The 20,852-nt window shown below is 54.9% G+C and overlaps 1 protein-coding gene across 1 annotated transcript; it reads right to left on the bottom strand.

Annotated features, from left to right (window-relative positions):
* Positions 1-150: 150 nt before the first annotated feature.
* Positions 151-19,767, bottom strand: PLIN1 (perilipin 1). Its single transcript, XM_075897095.1, has 9 exons — positions 19,533-19,767; positions 18,482-18,546; positions 15,616-15,814; positions 13,046-13,128; positions 11,917-12,181; positions 10,723-10,904; positions 7,171-7,323; positions 5,025-5,270; positions 151-2,547 (listed from the first exon to the last, which is right to left on the bottom strand). Exons 2-9 carry the CDS (start codon positions 18,533-18,535, stop codon positions 2,143-2,145), a joined length of 1,587 nt encoding a protein of 528 aa, XP_075753210.1. The 5' UTR covers positions 18,536-18,546; positions 19,533-19,767; the 3' UTR covers positions 151-2,142.
* Between the last annotated feature and the right edge of the window lie 1,085 nt (positions 19,768-20,852).

A 20,852-nucleotide genomic window follows, 5' to 3' on the forward strand; every position in this document is an offset into this window, starting at 1 on the left:
CCAGGTGCTGCTTACTCTGCCAAGCATAGCTCAGGAACAAGCTCTTTGTTCCCGTCTGTGGCTGTGCTCTTGGGATCGGGTCTTTGGACCTGTAGTCCCCTCCCCAGGGATACAGGGACCAAGATAGCCGCAGTTGGATCCATTTAACTGGGAACGGCCTCAGCGCCAGTCTCACTGGCATAGAGGAAACAAGCGCACCATGCACCAGCTAAGTGAGGAACGTTTATTATTGCAGTAAATGGAAAAGCCAGTTGCCCAGCTTGGGGGATGGGAAACACACAGCTGGGAGGGGGATGCAGCTCACCTTCCTGAGGGGAACCCACCAGATACTACGCTGCTCCTACAGGATAGAAAGAAAGGGCCTCCAAGAGCTCCGCTGAGCTAGATTGCTTAGCACATGCCTCGTTCCTGACTCCACAAGCCCCTACAGCAGGGGGTGCGTATGTGTGCAGGAGATGGCCTGGCCTCTGGGGAGTGCCAACTTTCCCATTGCTCAAAACCAAACCCAAGCCCATCCCTGCCCCCTTCACAAGGACTGGCCCTCGCTCACTACATTCCCCGTCCCTCGGTGACTCACTCACCCCCACGCTCACTTTCACTGGGCTGGGGAAGAGGGCTGGGGCTCAGGAGGGGGTGAAGGCTCTGGCTGGAGATGCAGGCTCTGGGCTGGGGCCAGAAATGAAGCGTTCAGGGGACCAGTGGGGGCTCCAGTCTGAGGCCAAGGGATTCAGAATGTCGGAGGGGGCTGTGGATAGAGGCAGGGGATTGAGGTGCAGGAGGAGGTGAGAGCTATGGGGTGGGGCTAGGAATGAGGGGTTCAGGATGTGGGACAGGGCTCTGGGCAGGGACTTACCATGGGCAGTTCCCAGTCAGCAGCACAGCGCGGCTAAGGCAGGCCCCCTGCCTGTCCTGGAGCCTCCATGCTGCACCTGGAGGTGGTCAGCAGGTCTGGTGACTAGGCGGGGAGAGGGGAAGGAGGCTCCATGTGCTGATCTTCCCCTCAGGTACAGGCTCCCAGTTCCCACTGGCCAGAGTGTGGGGCTGGTGCTCAGGGCAGGGGCAGAGCACAAAGCCCATGGCCCCACTGCCTAAGAACTGGACCTGCTAACTGCTTCTGGGGTGCAACGTGGAGACAGTAGCCTGCCTTTTGCAGCACCACAACGGGACTTTTAATGGCCTGGGCAGTGGTGCTGACCAAAGCTGCCAGGGTCCCTTTTTGACCAGGCATTCCCGTCGAAAACTGGACACCTGGTTACTCAAGCTCCCATCCCCCTGTGGATCCTGCCCCTCAGCAGGGACTGCTGCTCCTGGGTCTCAAGGAAGTTTTGCAGAGGAAAACTAGGTCTGAGGCAAGGTTGGCCTGCATGGGATAGGAAGGAATGAGGATGGGAAACCATGTTTTCCCCTCAGACATTTATAAAGCTGCTGTCTGGTGGCCCTAGAAGAAGAGGGGCTGCTCTGCAGCAGAAGCCTGCTCCCCCAGCCTACAGTGCAAACACAGGCCTCCCCTTCCGGGTACGTGTCCAATAAGCCCTGCTGAGCAAGGGCCAGCCTCAGGCAACATGGCCTCCTAGCTCCTGCCCTTTCCTACTGTCCCTTCCCTCTTCTCTGCTCCCTCTTCCTCCTCTGCTCTGCTCCCTCTCCACTTCCTCATCTTAGAACTTACATCTTCCTTCATTTTCCTGTTTCCAGCCTTCACGTTGCCACTCAAGAAACTGCCTCTTACTGTGCATACACACTATGGCCTGCTTATTGCATGTGCCTCACAAGGCAGTTCAGGGGATAAAATCAGCCCATTGTGACACACACTACAAGCCATGTAACTACAAGGAACAGTGAACCGGGAGGGGGTGGGGGGAAGGGTGCATCTTTGCTAAGGATTCAGCATTTTGTTCCTTCAACCAAGGGCTGAGAAGGTTCCCAGGATAATGTAAAGGCCCACCAGAGGGAAGGCAAGTCCCCATCCCTGTCCCCTCCAACCGGTGTCTGTGCTGGGGCTGAGAGGGAGCAGTGCTTTGAGATGATCTCCTTCGGACCCTAGCTCTGAGACCCTGGACATGCTGCTTGACAAGGCGCTAAGCGTAGCAGGCGCAGGCCGGCACATGTGGAGCAGGCTGGAAGTGAGCTCCTCCCCCACCCCGCTCAGTCCTTCTTGAAGGCCATGGTGTAGAGGTTGCTATAGTGAGCCCTGGTGTACGCAGGCTCTGGGCTGTAGCGGTATGAATTTTTGTTCACCCTCCTGCTGCTGGGCACCTCCCTGTAAGGGAAGAAGGCAGATTTGTGGGGGACAGAGTAGTCGGGCTCCAAAGCTGGGCCCCGCTGCAGAGCCTGGCGCTGGAAGGAGCTTGGCTGCATGAAGAAAGGATCCTCCAGCCCCAGGAAGGAGAGGGGATGGTGGCCTCGGCTGGCTCGCCATTCTCCACGCAGCTGGGACGCCTCCAGGGTTGGGGAAACCACAGGCCTGGAGTCCTCCTGATTTTGGTACGGCTCAGGGCGGGGCTCATTCTCACCCGCCGTCTCCTCTTTCTTCACCGCCAGCCTGGGAAACTGACAGCAAGAGAACAGGTGTTAACACCTGGCCAGCCTATGGTGAGGGTGGGCAGATGCACTGCCTGCTGGCTACTTCCTCCCCCAGCCTCAAGCACTGCCCTGCCTCTCGGCCAGGGACTGCCAGAGGGGCATTCAAGTACCGAAGAAACTGCACTTAGCTCCTGCTGCTCTGTACCATAACTAAAGGGGCTCTAGAAACTTATCAAGAATTGGGGTTTGTCTCCAGATCTGGCCAAAATTCACTGCTGTATTGTTCCCACCCCAGAGGTGGCTGCATTTCACTGGTGCAGCACGTGGAGGAAGGTGCTATGGAAATAAACAAAGGAAGGGCATGTCTGGTCTTCCTTCCCCTGCCCTGCTTTTCCACTGGCATTTGGCTCCCCCCATTCAGCCCAGGGAGGGGGACCCACCTTGCAGCCTTGATCCAGACCTGCTCTGTGAGACCCAGCCTACCCATCCTTTTGAGGAGTGTGAGGAAACTGCATGAGCTTCTGCCCAGAGGCATCCATCTGGTCCATGCTGCCCAGAGGGAATTAATCCCTTTAGCTAAATCCCCTCGCACTGGGCAGGGACGAGGAGGCTTCACCGCAGTTCTCACACACAGAGTTCAATCCAACCCAGCACAAATAAAAGGTCTGGGAGGGGGCCAGGGAGCTGGCGCAGTGGCCCTGGGGGGTAAGGAATGCCAAGACTGCAAGGCATGGCCCCTGCAGATGCCCTCCCTGGCCTTCAGCATCCTCCCTGCTTCCCCTGCAGGGGATGGGCCAGCAGGAGCAGGCACACCAAACTCATTCTTTGCTCGGTGGGGGGACTCTGTGGGGTTACCCCCCCTCATCCCACACATTCCTGCTTCAGATTGGAGCGAACCAGCCTCCCTGTCTCCTCCCCACAAGTCACTGCTCCCAGCCTAGGAGGTCACGTGGCTTGTTGTGGCACCACAGGGAGAGAGGTGTGCTGGCTGAAGGGTCCTGGCTGGCCCTCAGGACCAACTCAGGTCTGGAGCTACTGCAGTGCCCACTGCTGGGCCCAGACCTGCCATCAGGCTCTATACTGGCTCCAGGGAGCCTGCAGCTGCCCTAGTCCTGCCCCTCGGCTTCAGGGGACTCTTCCCTTCCTCTGGCCCAAGGCTCCAGACCTGCTCCACTCCAGCCCTGCCCAAGAAGCTGGGACATGCAGTGACAGGTAGGGACTTCTGGCTGCCTACAGAGCGGAGCCAGGTTCTCTGAACAGTTGATTCTGACTTGTCTTTCCAGCCGTGAAGGTGCCGGACCCTGAGGTGTTAGGACCCCTTAGCTTGGTTTGTCTCTCACTGCCCGGATGAAGGATGCAGTAGCTCAGGTTGTTCTGGTCTCAGCTGCTCCAAGGGTTTCATTGTAAGGCTTTTCCAAAGGCCCCATAGCCTCAGTGTGGATACTCAAGGGGACCGAGGTCTCTCTACCTAGCTCATGTGCTCAAAGAGAGAGTACTCGTAAAATCTCACAAAGACAGGACCTTGGTCTGCCTAGACCCAGCCCTGTTCCATCCCCAGCCAGGATCTAACCTCCGCAGTGCCCCCCCCCACTCCCTGCCTTCTGCCAATCTCTCTCTCAGCCCTGGAGCCTGGAAACTACTCAGACCTTACACCCACCATGGAGCTAGGGCTCCCAGCTACTCCTGCCCCACAAAGCGGAAAAGCCTGGAGCCCAAGCCAGAGGCTGAGAACTTGAGTCCAGACAGGTCCCCTGGGGGCAGGCAGTGGATTGAGGGGCAGCCTGTGTCTCCATGGACACATGACACGACTAACCGGCTGAGAACCCTGGGTCAGGCAGGAATCAGCTGGAGGAGAGGTGGGTCACTCCCTGAACTTTCACCTCCCCAGGAATTGCTGGTCACCTGGGATCTCCTAGGACAGTGGACGTGAGCAGTACTACTGGCTGCATCGTCTATCTGGTGAGAGGGCAGACAGAGCAGAGCCCATTCGCAATATGTGGCTTTTGGGCCAGTCAATCTGAGAGGCTACGTGAGCTAAGGGGTGTGACTGAGCATGTGGCCCGGCACCTGGCAGCAGGCCCTGCTTTGGGGCTCCGGGCAATGCTCCCAGTGACCCTCAGTCCTGACTTTGGTTTCAAAGGTGGAAGGGGCAGAGCACTGGACTAGAAGGAGGCTGCAGGCCAGGACTGACGGGCACTGGCACACCTGGGCATGAGGCGGCCAAGACAGGTTGCATCAGCAGGGCGCTCCTCTGCACCAGGGCCTGTGTGAGCAAAGTCAAATGTCCATCACTTCTCTCACCCCCTTCCTCTGGGCTGTTCCACTCGGTGCTGAAGGAGCCAGTACCACTTAGTCCTCGGGAGAGGCTCCAGACAGAGGAAGAGGCAGAAACAGGCTTGCGGAGGCTGATCCTGACCAAGAATGTCCTGCCCTCACACATCCAGGACAGCTCCATTGCTCCTGCAGTGCAGGAAGGGCACTTTCAGGAGAAGGGATAAACTCACCGGCACATAGAGGGACAAGGTCTCCACCATGCTCCCAGTAATGCTGCGTAGGGCACCCCCTAGAGCGTCCACCTTCTCTCTGGCTATGGAAGCTGCCTTGCGGGGGGTGAGCTGGAGCAGCTCCCCAGCTGTCCCCCAGACAGCAGAGGGGACGCTCTTCACGTTGGAGATGGCGGAGAGATAGGCAGTTTGCAGATTCTGAGAAAGGCTGCCCACCAGGCTTGGAGTCTTGGCACGCTCAGCCATCTGCAAAGAGAAACACACCCCTCTACTCCACTGAGAGCCAGGCAAGGCCTTCGCTGGGGAGCTGCAGGCCTCAGGCACCATCTCTGCTCTGAAGCCCAATGGCTGTGTCTACACTGGGCCACTTATTCCGGAAAATCAGCCGCTTTTCTGGAATAAGCTGCGAGCTGTCTACACTGGCCCTTGAATTTCCGGAAAAGCAACGATGCTCTACTGTACAAAATCAGCCGCTATTCTGGAAAAACTATTCTGCTCCCGCTCGGTCATAAGTCCTTATTCCGGAACACTGTTCCGGAAAAGGGCCAGTGTAGACAGCCCAGTAGTCTTTTCCGGAAAAAAGCCCCGATCGTGAAAATGGCGATCGGGGCTCTTTTCCGGAAAAGTGCATCTACATTGGCCACAGACGCTTTTCCGGAAAAAGGGTTTTTCCGGAAAAGCAGCCTGCCAATGTAGATGCTCCTTTTCCGGAAAAACTGAAAACGGAATAGTATTCCGTTTTAAGCATTTCCGGAAATTCATGCCAGTGTAGACACAGCCTTTGAGTGTCCAAAGAAGGAGCAGAGGATTTGGAGCCAGTGCCATTGGCCTTGGGCTAAGCAGCCTGCACTGAGGCTTCCTCCTGCCCTCCCTCGCCCAACCCCCAAGGCCTCCAAGACACACAAGCCTGCCCCCGCTCCCCCAGCTATTAGGTTCCAGGCTGTATTTCCAGTGGAAGCTTGTCCCACTCCTCCAACTGTGCTGAGAGTGGGAGGGAAAGCTGCAGGGCTCTCACTTCCCTTCTTTGTCCCAACAGATCTTTTACTAAGGGACAGTTTCCACTCAGCCATCTCCACTGCCTGATCTCTGGGCCAGGTTCTCAGTCTTGGTCCAGCAGCACAGAGCCGCGGTAAAGCTGGTGGGTCCAGCCTCCCAAGGATTCCCCTGACGAAGTGAACACATTCTTAGGTGTCAGAGCTCTAGTAGTGGCTCCATGTCACCACGTTGTGCCAGTGAAGGGGCACTCTTGAGCTGAGAGGGGTGTAGCAGGGCCTGGCTGCCTGAACTGCTGCCTAGGGCTGTGGGCCAAAAACAGGAAGTTTAAGCTGACTCCCCTACTCCCCATCCCTCACTGCAACAAACACAGTTCAGCCGGCCAGATACTCCAGGCCTCTGTGTCTGACAGGCCTTGAGTCTGCCAACTCCCTTTTCAAGGGATAGGGGCCTCTCCAGAGCTTCCACCAGATGAGGGAGCTAAAGACACTTCTTTCCCCTCCACTGGGGCTTCCAAACAATGTTCCCTCTAATATTTTCCATCCATGTGCAGAATAATTGTATGTGCACCGAGGCATGTCTGAACGTGCACCACACCAGTGGAAATAACTAGCTGTGGGTGTACTGCTCACCAATGGCCTCATAAGAACACAGGGAACACTGCCTTCCAACCCTCCACTTGCAACAGCCATCTCCACACCTCCACCTGGGAAGGCACAAGCAGAGGGGCTTCACTTGAGAGCACAAGGGTGCGGGAGCTGCCCCAGGTCACTGAGCCGGTTTCTTGGGAATAAAGACTAAGTGGCAGAGGGGCACAGGGAGCATGGCCCATGGGCACGGACTGGCTTCTAAAAAGAACGGTTTCCCTTAACGTGGCAGTGTAGTCTAGCAGTTATTGCAGGGAGCTTGGAGCCAGGACTCCTGCTACCAATTCCCTCTACAGCTTTGGGAGAATCACGCCCAGCTTTGGGAGAATCAAGCCCTTCCCTACCTCCTTAAGCCTCAGCTTTCCCTCTGTAACTGACCCCTGATGGTACCAAGGACCATGGCTGTGTCTTGGCCACTGGACCGAGCCTGCAGGGGCTTTGTAAAGGTTCCCCCCTCCCTCGGCCCATCACAGCAGGTGTGCTCACCGCTCTGCCCCTCTCTGTACCTCACTTGCTTTGGTTTCCTCTTTCTTCAGCTCCTCCTCTTGCTCCTGTTCCGGCTCCTTACTCTGCCCCTTGCTCAGCCAGCCAGTTGCCGCATTCTGCACCTCGCACAGGACCTGCTGTGCCTTGGCTGTGCTCTGTCTGGCCACAGAGCCCTGCAGTGAGAAAGAGAGCACAGAGCCCCTGCTCACAGCTGGCACCTCACTAGAGCCACCCTGGTATGGGGCAGCTTCTGCATTGAGGTTGCATTTAATAGTTCACGACTGCATCTCCTGTGCTTGTCACTGGCTCCAGAATCCAGGTGTTTCTGCAGCCCACCATGGCCAGCTCAAGGCTGAGGGGTCAGAGGTCACTGCCCCTTGCCAGGGCTCCAGATTCCCCCAGCAAAACTAGGTATCCAGTGAGAGCCAGCAGACCACTATCAAGGGAGGGGCAGCTGTACGAACACACAGTGTAACACAGGGTCGTTCCATGCAAGGGCAAGCCACCTCTGATCCAGGCCTCCCACCTGCACACAGGACGGTGCTGCCGTCCCAGTGCTGATGGGGCTGCGAGGGTAGGCCCCTCGAGCTTTGCATGCTTAGGTACTACAGGGCGGGGATGGACACTAAAAAAAAAAAATCTAGCTATAAATATGTTAAAATGCTACATTTCTTCTGTTGGCCTCCTGTCCCTGCCTTGCAACAGAGTGGAGGGACACACAGACCATCCACTTGCCACGGCTTTGCTGCCTCCTCTGTGTGCAAAGCAGCAGCTGTTTAACTGATCTACAACAAAGCTACAGAGCGGGTGAGGACAGAAAGTAAAGGAGAATTCCAGAGCCATTAAAAACCACAGGGTGGATTGGTGAGTGGAGATGTAATTACCCTGGATGGAATTTGGCCAGAACACAGGAGTCAAAACCTCAACTCTTTCCAAAAGTGACTTAGCCCTTTAATCTTTGAGTGGCTCAGACTCTGGAATTCCAATTCTCTCCCCTAACACTGCTCCCCGTAATACAGCCCCCTGCATAGGACCATGATCAAGAGAGTCCTCTAACCAGTCACTCACCTCCCCATTCCTTGCAGCAACTCCATGTTCCCCTATCAAACTCAGGCCACCCTGTCTTAGCTTGTGAGCCCTTGCTGGAATGGCTGGCTCTTAGGAACCATTCTGGGTCAGAGCTTAGACAGGATGTTCATGGGTCAGAGGACAGAGAAACACACATGGGAAGAAATCCTAAAGGAGGCAGGGGGTTCTGGTGGGAGTGGAAGTGGGAGTGGTTTCCAGCCCCAGGGAGCAAAGTGGAAAGATGGTGGCTGGGAGGGGGACTTTTTACTCCTGATTTTATCTGTGCTTCCGCTGGGGCTTTTTGCTTTGGGAAGGATGTTATGTCAAGGCCATTCATTACCATTCTAAATATAGAGCCAGTTAAAAATAATCCAGACCACTAGCTTAGCTTGGTGGGGGCCCTGTGTGCACTGATGCCACAGAGATTACAGGTCTCCACGGGAGCTCAGGCCCCTTCCTGACTTGGAAGGAGAGAGAGCAGCTGGTAGCAAAGCATGAACCACAGAGTTGCTTGGCTTCTCCTGAGAAGAAATACATTCGTAACAGTAATGTCCGGTGTCCCGCTGTCCCCCGAGCGCAAGGCCCTGAAATGTACTGGCCTCGCTCCTAGACTGGGATGCAGTGGATGGGCCTCAGTAGTCAGAACAGGATGTTGGGTGCAGGGACACCTGGGTTCTGTTCCTGACATTAACTTGCTGTGACCTTTGTGACTTGGGCCACTTGTGTCTCTTTATCCACCTTGCACTGAGGATAAACCACCTGGTGCTAGCCTGCTAAGTCTGAGAGGCTAAACTGATTAGTGAGTTCAAAGCACTCGGAGAGCCTCAGTGACAGAAACAGACAGGTGCAAAGATGAGAAGGGATACAGCATATAGGAGAATTGATTATTATTACTTGTGTTCCCTGTCTTTGCACTTGTATCCTTTAGTATAGTTTACAGCAGGGGTGGGCAATCATTTTGGAAGGGGAGGCCACTTCACAAATTTCAGGGCCTTAGGCGGAAGGGGCAGGGGTGAGAACTACCCTGTTGGGTACGGTGATTTTATTCTCTGAACCAGCTATAGCTAGTAAGACCAGTTTAATTTAAATTATGAAAGCATGTTAACTTTCTCATGTTAGTTTATCAAACTTCATTTTAAATAAAGTAAAATATTATGTCTAACACAAAAGGTTTCAATGTTTTCTTTATTTATGGGAGGGATGGGGAACCCTTTTTGGGTCTGGGGTCACTGACCCACAAAAAAAAAAAATCAGTTGGGGACCACACAAGTGAGAAGCAAAATCTCCTCCCAAACCCCCCAACGCTCACGGATGTGGCTCCAACTGAGACACCTCACTCCTCTGGTGCCCCAGCCTCATGCGGTGAGGGGAAGGGAAGGGGGAAACTGAGGTTCAGGCCTTCCCATAGACCAGATTTACTTTTCTGTGGTTCTGGAATTAGTGGATTTTATGGACCTCCTTAGGCTCTGGGGTAGGGACAAAAATGAGAGGTACAGTGTGCGAGACAGGGCAGCCAGCAAGTAGGATAGGGATGGGGCACATGATCTGGGAGGGAGCTGGGGTGCAGAAGCAAGCTGGGAGTAGGGTGTTGGCCAAGTGGAGGGAGCAGGAACAAAGGAGGGTGCAGTGTGTGGCCAAGAGAGAGGATGCAAGAACAAGGGAGGGTGTCAGAGCAAGCTGGGGGTGCTGGGATTGGCATGGGGGTGGGAGGGTCTGGGCACGAGGGGGAACCTTACCTGGCTTTGTGCTCCCTTGCAGCAACAGCTGCAGCCATGCTGCCCTGGCCACCCCGGAGGGAGGCCCCACTGCCATGGCCACGCGGTCCCAGAGGTCAGAGACACTGCTGCCAAGGCCTCGCGGTCCGGAGCCAACCCTGAGGCACCGTGGCCACGGGCCACCCTGGAGGCCAGAGGTGCCACTGCCGCAGCCATGAGGTCTGCCTCCTGGGCCAGCGGCCACAGGCCGACCCAGAGGCACTGTGGCAGCAGCACCTCCAGCTTCTGGAGCCAGACCCAGAGCATGTGGCCACGGTAGCGGCACCTCCAGGGCCAGCCCTGTTGAGGAGCCTCCACCCCAGTGATGCCTCCACTGCAGTGGCTGGGGGCAGAGGTGGAGGGGCGGAGCTGAGCTCCTTCTTTCTTCCCCCCCCATGCCCGTTGGGGGCAGGGCCTGTAATTGCCTCGTGGGCCGGATCAAAACGTAAGGCGGGCCGAATCCAGCCCTTGACTGGCTTTTGCCCACCCCTGGTTGAGGGGATGAGGAGCCTGCAATAACTGCTGCAACACCATCAGCCCGCGGAGCACATAGCACTGAGTTTGTCTATGTCCTCCATTAAACGTTGGCTGTTACTTGCGTGGCTTGGGATGCAGCAGCCAGCTGGATCCAAGGGGCCATCAGCCCATGTGTTATGGCAGATCAATCCCAGCACTAAACTGCTGCAAGGATCCCCAGGAGACACTGCAGCGGGCTCCCCCGGGCTGTGCTGTGCAAGATGGGGCACTCACCAAGACTGGGATCCATGTGGCCAGCTCCTGCCCTCTGGCTCTAGTGTGCTGGATGGTTCTGTCTGTCTGCTGGTAGGCACGATGGGAGATGGTGCTGGCCAAAGCCCTGATCCGGGTGAAGGTGCCAGGCTGTGGCTGGGAGGGTGTCACCTCAGATCCATGAACCCTTGTGGGCTCCCGAGCTAAGGGCAGAGCAAACTGGGAATAGCATGAAACCAGCATGGGAGGGGTGGGAACAGCGCACATGGCCTGGGATTCACCTGCCCTGCTCTGCGCCCTCTTTCCATGGGAGACTCAGCGTGGAACTGCTCCCCAGGATCTCTGGAGGAGCAGGGACACCAGCTGCACAACAAAGCCCCTTACAGCTCTGCACAGGCCCCGGCATCCAGGGCCTTTCATTTCTGAAGTCCCTTTTCAACCTTCAGCCCCAATCCCCTAGCCTAGTGGAGTGCTGCGCCTTTCAGGCTTCATCTGCAGGAGGCATGTGACCAGAGTGACAGTGCCACCCTGTGGAAAGCACAGCAGATGGCTCCCTGAAAACTGGTTGGTTGCAGGAGGCAAATAGTACCCGTGTTTTAGGAACCCATCCAACAGGCCATTTACTGTGTCCTAGGACATAATGAGGAACAATAACCTGCGGTGAAGGCAGTTTCCAGTGCTATCCTGCTCTCCCTATCACTACTCCGGACTCTACCGGGGATCTCCCTAGTGGGCTAGGTGACAAGAGGCTCTGCTCTACCCCAGTGCACATAAAACCTCTCACTGTTCCCACGGAGGTGTCCACCAGGCATGTGGGGAAGACAGCACAAAGGGACATTCTCTCTTGGCCCTGACCAGAACCAGCCGTAGTGCAGGCAGGAGCTGGAAAAGCGACCAGTGCTCCTCCGTTCTGATGGGCAGCAAACTCTGCTCACCTGGCGCTGAAGCCCTCACACAGACCTGCCCAGGCTTCAGACCTGGAACTCCCGTCCCTCCCCACACTACTCCAGTCTCCTGAGCAGAAGCTGACAAATCCTCTGAACTGGGCAATCTCCACTGTACTGTGACCCCTGTGCCCCCCAATGGCTGCCCAAGCCATGTTTGTGTGAATTAGATTTGAGGCCAGGTCTCCCCAAAGGGAAAAACTTTTGCATTAGCAGGCACTGCTCCCTCCCATCCCCAATGCTATCCATTGATGACGGAAGGCAGAGTTACCTGGCTCATGCTCCTCTTTTGGCAGGAGAAACTCCACCAGCTTCTCTAGCTGTCCCAGGACACTGTCCACACCGGCAGCTGCCATCTGGCTAACTCGGCTGCTTTGAGTGTATTCAGTCGTGCTTCTTGCTGTGCTCTTGGTCAGTTCATAGCCCTCAGTAGTCAGCCCCAAAATCCAGTCCAAGGTGCCAGCTATGGAGCTGCCAATGGTGCTCCCGGCACTTTGAATGGGGATGAAGATGGAGTCCCTCAGTTCAGATGCAATCTGCAGGAGGAGAGATGGAGAAGAGTCCTGCAATATGCTCCAGTCACCCAGGTCTCACAGTGGAAAGATACAGTGACCAATGGAAACCAAAGCATTGCTGTGTGCAAAGACAGCTCCAAGGTAGCTCCAGGGAGGAGCATCAGTGCCTAGACCAGTGCCTAGACCCACAGAAAAATCAGTCGGGGGCCACACAAGTGAGAGGAAAAAACCCCAAACCCCTCACTGACGTGGCCTCCAACTAAGAAGGAGAAAGACTCTCGCCACATTCCCCTTGCACAGCACAGCCTAGAGGGGCCCAGTCTAGTGTGCTCCAGCTCTGCGGGCGGTGAGGGGCGGGGGCCAGGAAGCGGGAGTGCCAGTGTAATGCTGGGGGAGCCCTGAGCCTCAGGGGCAGATCTAGGCAAGCTGGGGGCTGCATTTGGCCCCTGGGCCTTAGGTTCCCCACCCCTGGTCTAGATGGTCTGGGTTGAGGGAAGATGACGGGGATGTTCCCAGGTGCAGCTCATCAGGTATGACATGACCCCACTGGACTGCATGTCTTTAGGGATTACCCTAGGCCCCATCGTACACTCACTCCTAGCTGTGGGGGACTCTGGGAGCTCAGAGATCAGCAGCTCCTGGCATGTTGCCCTATTAGTCTCAGAAGAGCCCATCACCATCCAGCTATCACCCACATGGAATCAGAGAATGAAAGCAACTCCCTCTGTCCACAGAAAGAGACCGCTCCCCCGAGGCATACGTGAAACAGCAATGCCCAGCATTACATGGGTGCGGGCAGTACCCAGGAAGAGAGGGGTGGGCAATGCCCAAGAGCAGATGGGTGCCATAGGCTGACAGGGGAAAGAGGTTGGGTCCATTACTCACTTTTTCCACTGGGTACTGTAGCGCAGGGATCTTCTGCTCCAGGTGATCCAAGCCCCTGCACGCTAGGATGTTGGCAGCTGTGACTGAACCAGACAAAGCCTGAGTATTAGCCTGGTGATCAGGGGCTCTGTGCTGCATGGAGGGAGGGGCAGGACGCAGCAGAGGATGCCCCCTTCTGAGTCAGTGCAGATCCCGATAGCCCAGCACAGCTAGCAGGCTCTGTGCTGCAGGGAGAGGTGCAGGTGGCACAGTAGAGGGCGCTCTTCCAATGCCCGGGCCTAGAGCAGTGGTTCTCACACCTTAGAAACCTCAGGGTTCCCATTTTGATTACAAGTTTTTCATGGACCCCCAAGCTGGCTTCTAATTTTTCCTGGGGGTGCCCAACCCTGCTCAGACCCAGCCTTGACTCCACTCCACCACTTCCTATAAGGCCCCACCCCAATTCCTCCTGCTTCTGCACCACCCCTGCCCCTCTTCTTTCCCACTGCATTCTGTTCCTTCCCCCAGGGTGTGCCCCATGGCTGCTCGTGCCCCTCCAGGAGTGGCCCGAGGCCGGCTGCAGCAGCTGGCGCCCCTGCCTGAACAGCCGTCAATGGCCGTGATGTCATCACAGGGCACCCGGGCCACCGGCGCCCTAGGCAATTACCTACCTCGCCCAGGCTCACGGGCCGACCTTGTGCCCCTCCCTCCCATCACTTCCTGCACATCACTGAACAGCTGTTCCAGGGCGTGCGGGAGGCACGTAGGGCTGCCAGGTGTCCAGTATTCTCTGAATTTTTCCCTGGCCAGGAGGCAAAAATGCCTGACACCTGGCAACCCTACAAACACTCAGCACCTGGCCTCCCCCACCCCAAGTCCCCTCGGGCCCCCAGGCCCAGCCCCCATGCTTACCTGGTTCCCCAAGGCTACTGGCACAAAATGGCTGCTGGCCAAAAGACCTAGGGGAAGCAATGCTTCCCCTGGGTCTTAGTGCTCAACTTCTCCCATGTTCCTATCCCTGCACTCACTCTTAAAGGGGACATACTGTTTTATTTTAATTTTTTTTGGCTTAATCAGTCCTTGGAGTCCTTTTTTTCCCCCTCCCCCCTCAAAAACTTTAGTCTCCCCCTCTTTTTCCCCCCCCCTTCAACAGAATTTTTTCCCGGTGTTTTTTTTGGGTGGTGTGTGTTCGGTATTTTTGTTTCAATCATCTGGCAATCCTAGGCACTGGGAGGAAGGGGAAAGAGCTGATCAGCAAGGCCAGCTGCCCCAGACATGACTCACGGGCCTGTTGGTACAACCTTACTGACCCAGGTCTGAGAACTGCTGCCTTAGAGCAGTGCTGAGGATGGGAGCAGTGGGAAGGGGGAGGTGCACTGCTTCAGAAGATTTAAGTGTGCCACAGCCCTTCCTCCCCAACACAGGCTGCAGGAGTTCATTCTCTTTGTAAAGTGCTGGGAGGTGCTTACATGGCGCAGGCAGGCAATAGAGTAGAGTTCGTGCTGATGGAGTCTACCCTCCCTCCTGTTACAGGGGGCATGGCCAAGTGCTTTAGCAGCCTCCTGCTCCACACTTAACCAGCCGTATCCTGAAGAAGTGCAGGACACACATGGGTCAGAGGGGATGACCAAAGAGGTGTGGCCACTCCAGGTCCACAACAGACTACAGTTCCTGTGTCATGCTCCCTGCTTAGCGCCACGAGGGTGAACGCAAGTGGGGCAATGGGAAAGACGCTGGGCAGAACAGCTGACCTCTTTCTGGAGGCTGGGTCCAGCTGAGGCTCTGCTGCTCCCTGGCTCTAGCTTTGACAGGCTGCAGCCAGTCAGGGAGTAAGTGTTGGGAAAGAGCTGGGAAGGAACCAGCTGGATGGAGCATTCAGGCCTTGTGCTGAGCTGCTTACTTTGCATCTTCTTTTTCTTCCCCTGGACTCTGCCCTTCCTTGCTATGGGATGGAATCAGGAAAATCTGACAGACCTGGACTTGACCATTTTCTGATTTTCCCACACTTAATTTCTGGTGATGCTGCAGGGGCTTTGAGGGGGAAGAGGAGCTGGGCTACAGGATTGGCCAGGCACTACTGGCAGGTCTGCCAGGGGAGTCCACAGCTGCCAGGCCCAGACATTCTGAGGGCCAGGATAGGTCCTGATGTTCCAGATGTGTCCTTGAGAGAGGAGGGGCTCTGACTCCATCGCTATGTTATAAACACAGGCCTCCAATGGCTTAAACCAGACCAGGAAAAGCTTGAAGCCCAACCGCCTGCCTAAGCTTATATGGGAAATCTTTAGCTCATGTATTGCACCGTTCATCCTCCACTAACCCAGCACAGGAAGAGCTGACAGAGTCACATCTGCCAGCTGAGGCAAGATGGTCAAGAAAATTGCCCTGGAAGAAGCAGGTGGTAGGGCCAGACAGAGAACAAGGCATTCTCAGCTCCCAGGCCTGTGCTTTGGCTGCTAGCCAGAATCTCTCCACTGCAGCCTTCCTTCCACAGGCAGGGGATTCTCTGTGACTGCTCACATGTGCTAACAGTCCCTGGTTGCCACATACTCCCACGGGCCCCTCCCTGAGAGCTGGGAAGAATCCAGACTTACACTGAGGCTCCAGTCTCCGCACCACAGGCTCCATGCTCCATACAGCCAGCGAGCTGGCCCCCTTCACTCCTCTCTCATAGGCCTCACACACTGATGCCACGAGTGGGTGTACCTCCTTGGTGCTGCTGTATGTCCTCTGAAGGCTTTCACAGGTTGTATTCACCACTGGCAGCTGCAAGACCCTCTGCAGCACATTTTCCTGTGTGCAGCAAGAAGGGGACAAGTTAGGGAGCTGTGCACGACAGAGAGCCCTGCAGGAAACACTTGCTAATATGGGAACAAGCATTTTAGTGACAACATTGGCCACATAGGTCTCCCCCATCAACTGCACCAGTGGTTTTCAAACTACGGGTCGCGATTCAGTACTGGGTCATGGAATGTCAGGCCCTGGGTCTCACTGTTGCAGGATGATCAAGTGACCAACAGAGGTGCTTTCCTGGCACTACAGACTGCGCCGTGCCCCAGGTAGGGTTACCAGATGGCTTAACAAAAAAATACCGGACACACTTGATCTCAAATGGGGGGTGGGGGGGGGGAACTGGCCGGGAGGGGAGCGGGGGGAGCAGGGCTGGCCAAAGGAGATCGGGGGAGGGGGTGAACGGCCAGCAGGAAGCAGGGCTGGCCAGGACGGGGGTGGGGGGAGTGGGGCTGGCCTGGGGAGAACTGGCCGGTGGGCAGTGGGGCTGGCTCGGAGGCAGTGAGGGGGAGTGGGGCAGGCTGGGGGGGGGGGAAGAGAGACGGAGGGGGAGGAGAGCAGGGGGAAAGAATTGGCCGGCAGGGAGTGGGGCTGGCTGGGACAGAACCGGCTGGCAGGAAGTAGGGCTGGCCGGGAGAGGGTTGGGGGGAACAGGGCTGGCTGGTGGGGAGCAGGGCTGGCCTGGGCCCGGTCACACGCAGATTCCGGGGAGCTGCTTGTCCTGCGCATGGTCCCGGAGGAGCACGAGTGAGTCCGGCCCCAGGGATTCCATCCCGTCCCACCCGCGCTCGCTCCTCCCTACTGCGTAGTTGCGTATTGCCTGGCTGGTAGACACACTCACACAGTGTGACTCATGCAGTGTGAGCATGTCTACCAGCCAGGCAGTACGCAGCTACGTACTGATACTCGTAATAATCAAACTAATCTAATTAGTTTATATGTCCGGTATTTTCTCAATTTATTTCCTGGACAGAAGCCTCAAATGCTGGACTTTCTGGTTCAAAACCAGACACCTGGCAACCCTAGTCCCAGGAGTGGACAGCAACAGGCCTTTCTACTAGGTGTGTGTGTGGCTGGGGTGTGGGGCGAGAGGACGGAAGGGGGGAGGAGAGTGCACAAGGCTCCGTGCACTGCCCCTACCCTGAGCACTAGCTTCGCACTCCCATTGGCTGGGAACAGGCCGCTGGCTGCTTCTCAGGCACATCATGGTCTGTGGTGCCAGGAGAGGCAGGAAACTGCCTTAGCAACCCTGCTGCATCGCTGACCGGAAGCTGCTTAGCCGATAAGTGCAACTTTGCCTTTGAAGTGTAGCAACAGATTGTTGCTACACTTCAAAGGTGAAAGCACTGTGAGGAGCATGGGGCCAGTGGGGAACTCAAGCAGTCCCCCACTAGCCCCGTGCTCCCTGCGGCATTTCAAAGCAGCAGCACCGTGGGAGCCTGGGGTCAGTGGGAGAGTCCCCAGCTGAACCCAAGCTCTGCACGGTGCTGCTGCTTTGAAATGACACGTGCAGCCTGGGGCCAGCTGGAAGTCCAGTACCCAGCTGGTCCTGGGCTGCATGTGGTGTTTCAAAGTGGCAGCGCCGCATGACGCCCAGGGTCTGTTCCCGGGCTCCACACAGCGCTGCCGCTTTGAAGCACCCTCTTCTCCCCCCCCCCACCTTGCTGCCTCTTTCTGATAGAAGCGACTAGTTTATTCGATAAGCATTTGCTTATTGGATAGTCAACTAGTCATTCACATTCCTAGTAAAAATCAAGACATACCTAGTTAAGTGAAAACCCCTAGGCTCTGCCACTTTATGTCAGACATTCATTGCCAGTGCAGCACTACACTACATGAGTCTGATCAGGGCATTACAAAGAGGAGAGGTTCTCCAAGTCACCCGAGTGTGGCAGGAGGAATGGAGTAGACTGGACTAATCAATGCCTGGTGAATGATAGCTGCGAGGCTGTGTGTGTGTCTGGGAGGGGAGAGGGAACAGCTTGTATTCAGATCAGTGCCATATGTGTTCAGAGTAGGTTATAGGTCTGCTTGTGCAGTAAATATGGGAGTTGATGGCATTTCCAGGGCTAGCAATTATGTAACTCCTACACCAAGGCCATCCCAATGGCTGTGGTTCTTTACATTTGTACTGGGTTCTCAGCATGGTAGCATATTTGTGGTCCATACTGTGAAAGTGGGTAAAGACCGTCACTGAACATTGTTGACGGACAGACAGAGTCAGAATTAAGGTTGCTTCTGGAATCTGAACTACTGAGTTTTTAGGCTTTAATTTTTTGAGCTGCTTTAGTTTTTTTGGCAGGGGGCATGAATACACTGGGGGTTTTAATAACTACAGTTTGAATGCTGCTTAATTTAACTGATATTTCCAACTCTGATTGAATCAAAGATTTTGTCTAAGAACTTGATTTTAAGAGAAAGCATTTAAAAACACAGATCTTGCTAAATGTTATAATTATTTTTTCCAACAGTAACTGTATATTGCTATAGTTGCTGATCTGTTACAAAGATGATACGGACTTTTGCAACAGAAGACAGTACAGTATAATATTTGAATCAAATACTCCCCTGGTAGCATTAGCAACCTCCTACTTCTCAAGCCAGGGGTCCATCTGATGTTGCTCGTACACAGCAGCCTTCTTTGCCTCTCCATCTCTTGCCCACACTCACCTTCGTGTTTCCGTTCTGGTTCTGCATTTTCTGGCTTCTGTTTGCTGCCATCATGACATATCAGCCTGCAAAGCAAAGTCCAGAGTCTAATCAAGGAGCTTTCTGGGAAAACAATGCTGGGAATGGTCTCAGGTCTGGTCTCTAGTCGAACTGATGACTCTGGTGGAGTCTCAAGCTGTAGGTACATCCTGATCTCTTGCAGTCTAGACCAGCAGGGGCAGAGAGCTATGTTGAGGCAGTACATGCCTTGGGTGGATGAGACCCGGTATTGCTTAATAGCACCTAGATCTATGCAAGTAAGCAGCAGAATTGGTGACTCCTGGAAGAGTCCCAAATGAGTCTCCTCAACGAAAGAAAGCACTGAACGAAGAGGTTGGGAGGCATCAACCACCTCTCAAATTGGCAAATTGGAGTAACAGTCCTGAGAGTCAGAATATGAATTGCAGGGGGTGTTGAGTCATGATTGAGGTCCAGCAGCACAACTGTGCAAGGTGGAAGTCTAGGATGGGGACTGCAGGCCAGGACTGAGGGGCATTTCCAAAACTAAACAAAGAGCCAAGGATAAGAGTAGCAAGGGGTGAAGCAGGTCAGAATGGAGGTGTCCTAGCAAAGCTGAGGATAATGGTCAGGGCTGGATTAGCTGGTGCCGTGGTGCAGGATATAGGAGCATTGGTAGAGCTTAATAAGGAATGAGCAAACTCCCCACCCATGCAGTGCCAGCTCTGGAGCACTCAGAAGGCTTTTAGGAGAATAGACCAGTGCTTGTTCAGATACAGATTCAATCTAATGCATTTGAACAGTACAATGCATGCTCTAGCTACTGTGGCTAATGCATCCCCAAAGCCATGGCAGGGATCCTTTTTCAATCTCCAAAACCCGAATGCCACTATTCTGACATCCCCTACTGCCATTTCCAGCACAGATTCCTTCTTTCCCAGCAATAGATTAAATGCAGAACCATTAAGCAGAACTACTTTGCCAGCTGCTCCCTGCCCTTCCCCAGCATTAGGGAGGCTGTACGCTAGGCATACACCTGCCGTTGGTTACTCACGGAGCAGCAGTCAGACGCTGTCATCAGCAGGATGTCAGGAGCCGAGTGTGTCTGGTTGTGCTGTTCCAGGGAGCAGATTCTCAAACATAGATGTGTCTTACCACAGAATCACCACAAAACCCCACCTCCCAGCTGCATGGGTCAAGGTGTCTGCATGTTGCTGTGGTAACATGATAAATGGCTCTCTAGGGCCATATCAAATTCAAAAGATGTTTGCATAACCAGTCTGGAAAATACCCCCCCCCCTCCCGCCATTGTGGGTCCAAGGAACTGAGACACAAGACCTGCATCTAACCCGACCATACCAAAGCAACACAACAAACAGGGAAAGAAAAATCCCTCAACATTAACACCTAGAGAGCAATGGAACCATGAGCAAAAGGCAGTCTGGGGATAGTCAGGTTTGCCAGCCCTGGTGGCTCTTGCTGGCAGAGTGACTTTTAGTGGATGGTTGGAGCGCAACATGATGCACATATTTGGGACTGAGAGTGCAGCTCACACTTACTTGAGGATTTAGTGCATTGGAAAAAGACACTGCTGTGTGGATTGAAAACCTACAAGGGATAAAGAAAAAGGGGGATTTATTGAATTGGGAGAGGGATTCAGTGGGGAGCACAGCAAGTGTAATTAGGATTGGATTTATTTCACTTCTTCACTTGGACGTGGCACATCAGTACAATTCTCAGAGACTGAGTTGGAAGGCGTGGTGAATGCTTAGAAGACAGAGAAATAAAGCAAAGGGTCATAGTCACATGAGAAGCCCAGAGGTATGCAGTGGGAAAGAGGAATCCAGGAGTCAGCAATGGCTGGCAAAAAGAGACTGGTTGTTTGCAGACATGATACTGGAGTGTTTTGAAACAGCCAGCAGCAGATTGGCAGAGGAAGCCCCTTGCCACCAGAGCTGAAAGCCCCCTGCGCTGCGAGCTGACTGGCTGCTTCATGCTTCTAGCTCCCCCAGCTCTGCAGACAGGGCACAGGTGGGGAATGACAGTGCAGGTCCTTGAATGCCCAGAGCTTCACAGATTCCCTCAAACAAGATAATGAGGGAGGTGTAAATCTCCCCCTCCCCACCACCACCACTGACCCACCCACCCACCTACCCTGGTTTGGGGTGTGTGGAAAGCAGGATCCTAGTAAAGAGTCCCAGGCAGGTGGAAGAGGGACTGAGAGGCTGAGTCATGGGGAAGACAACTTCCCCAAAATAAAGAAGGTAGCATACACAGGAGTAACGTCCCCTCCCCCACCTCATACATCTCAAGCTGCAGGAGTCTGGCATTGTGTGCCTTCCTGGCTGAGCTCCCCACCCAATGAAGGTGAAAA

The sequence above is a fragment of the Pelodiscus sinensis genome, chromosome 14 (assembly GCF_049634645.1).
Source record: "Pelodiscus sinensis isolate JC-2024 chromosome 14, ASM4963464v1, whole genome shotgun sequence".
Taxonomy (NCBI): domain Eukaryota; kingdom Metazoa; phylum Chordata; order Testudines; family Trionychidae; genus Pelodiscus; species Pelodiscus sinensis.

What these genes read in the sequence shown, in the direction of transcription:
- PLIN1 (XM_075897095.1), bottom strand. Translation starts at nt 18,535, where the DNA reads ATGATGGCAGCAAACAGAAGCCAGAAAATGCAGAACCAGAACGGAAAC. An exon ending in CCACATGGATCCCAGTCTTG is followed by an intron (nt 7,324 to 10,722) that starts GTGAGTGCCCCA and finishes TTCTCACTGCAG; the next exon opens with GGCTCTGTGGCCAGACAGAG. An exon ending in CCTTGTCCCTCTATGTGCCG is followed by an intron (nt 2,548 to 5,024) that starts GTGAGTTTATCC and finishes TCTTGCTGTCAG; the next exon opens with TTTCCCAGGCTGGCGGTGAA.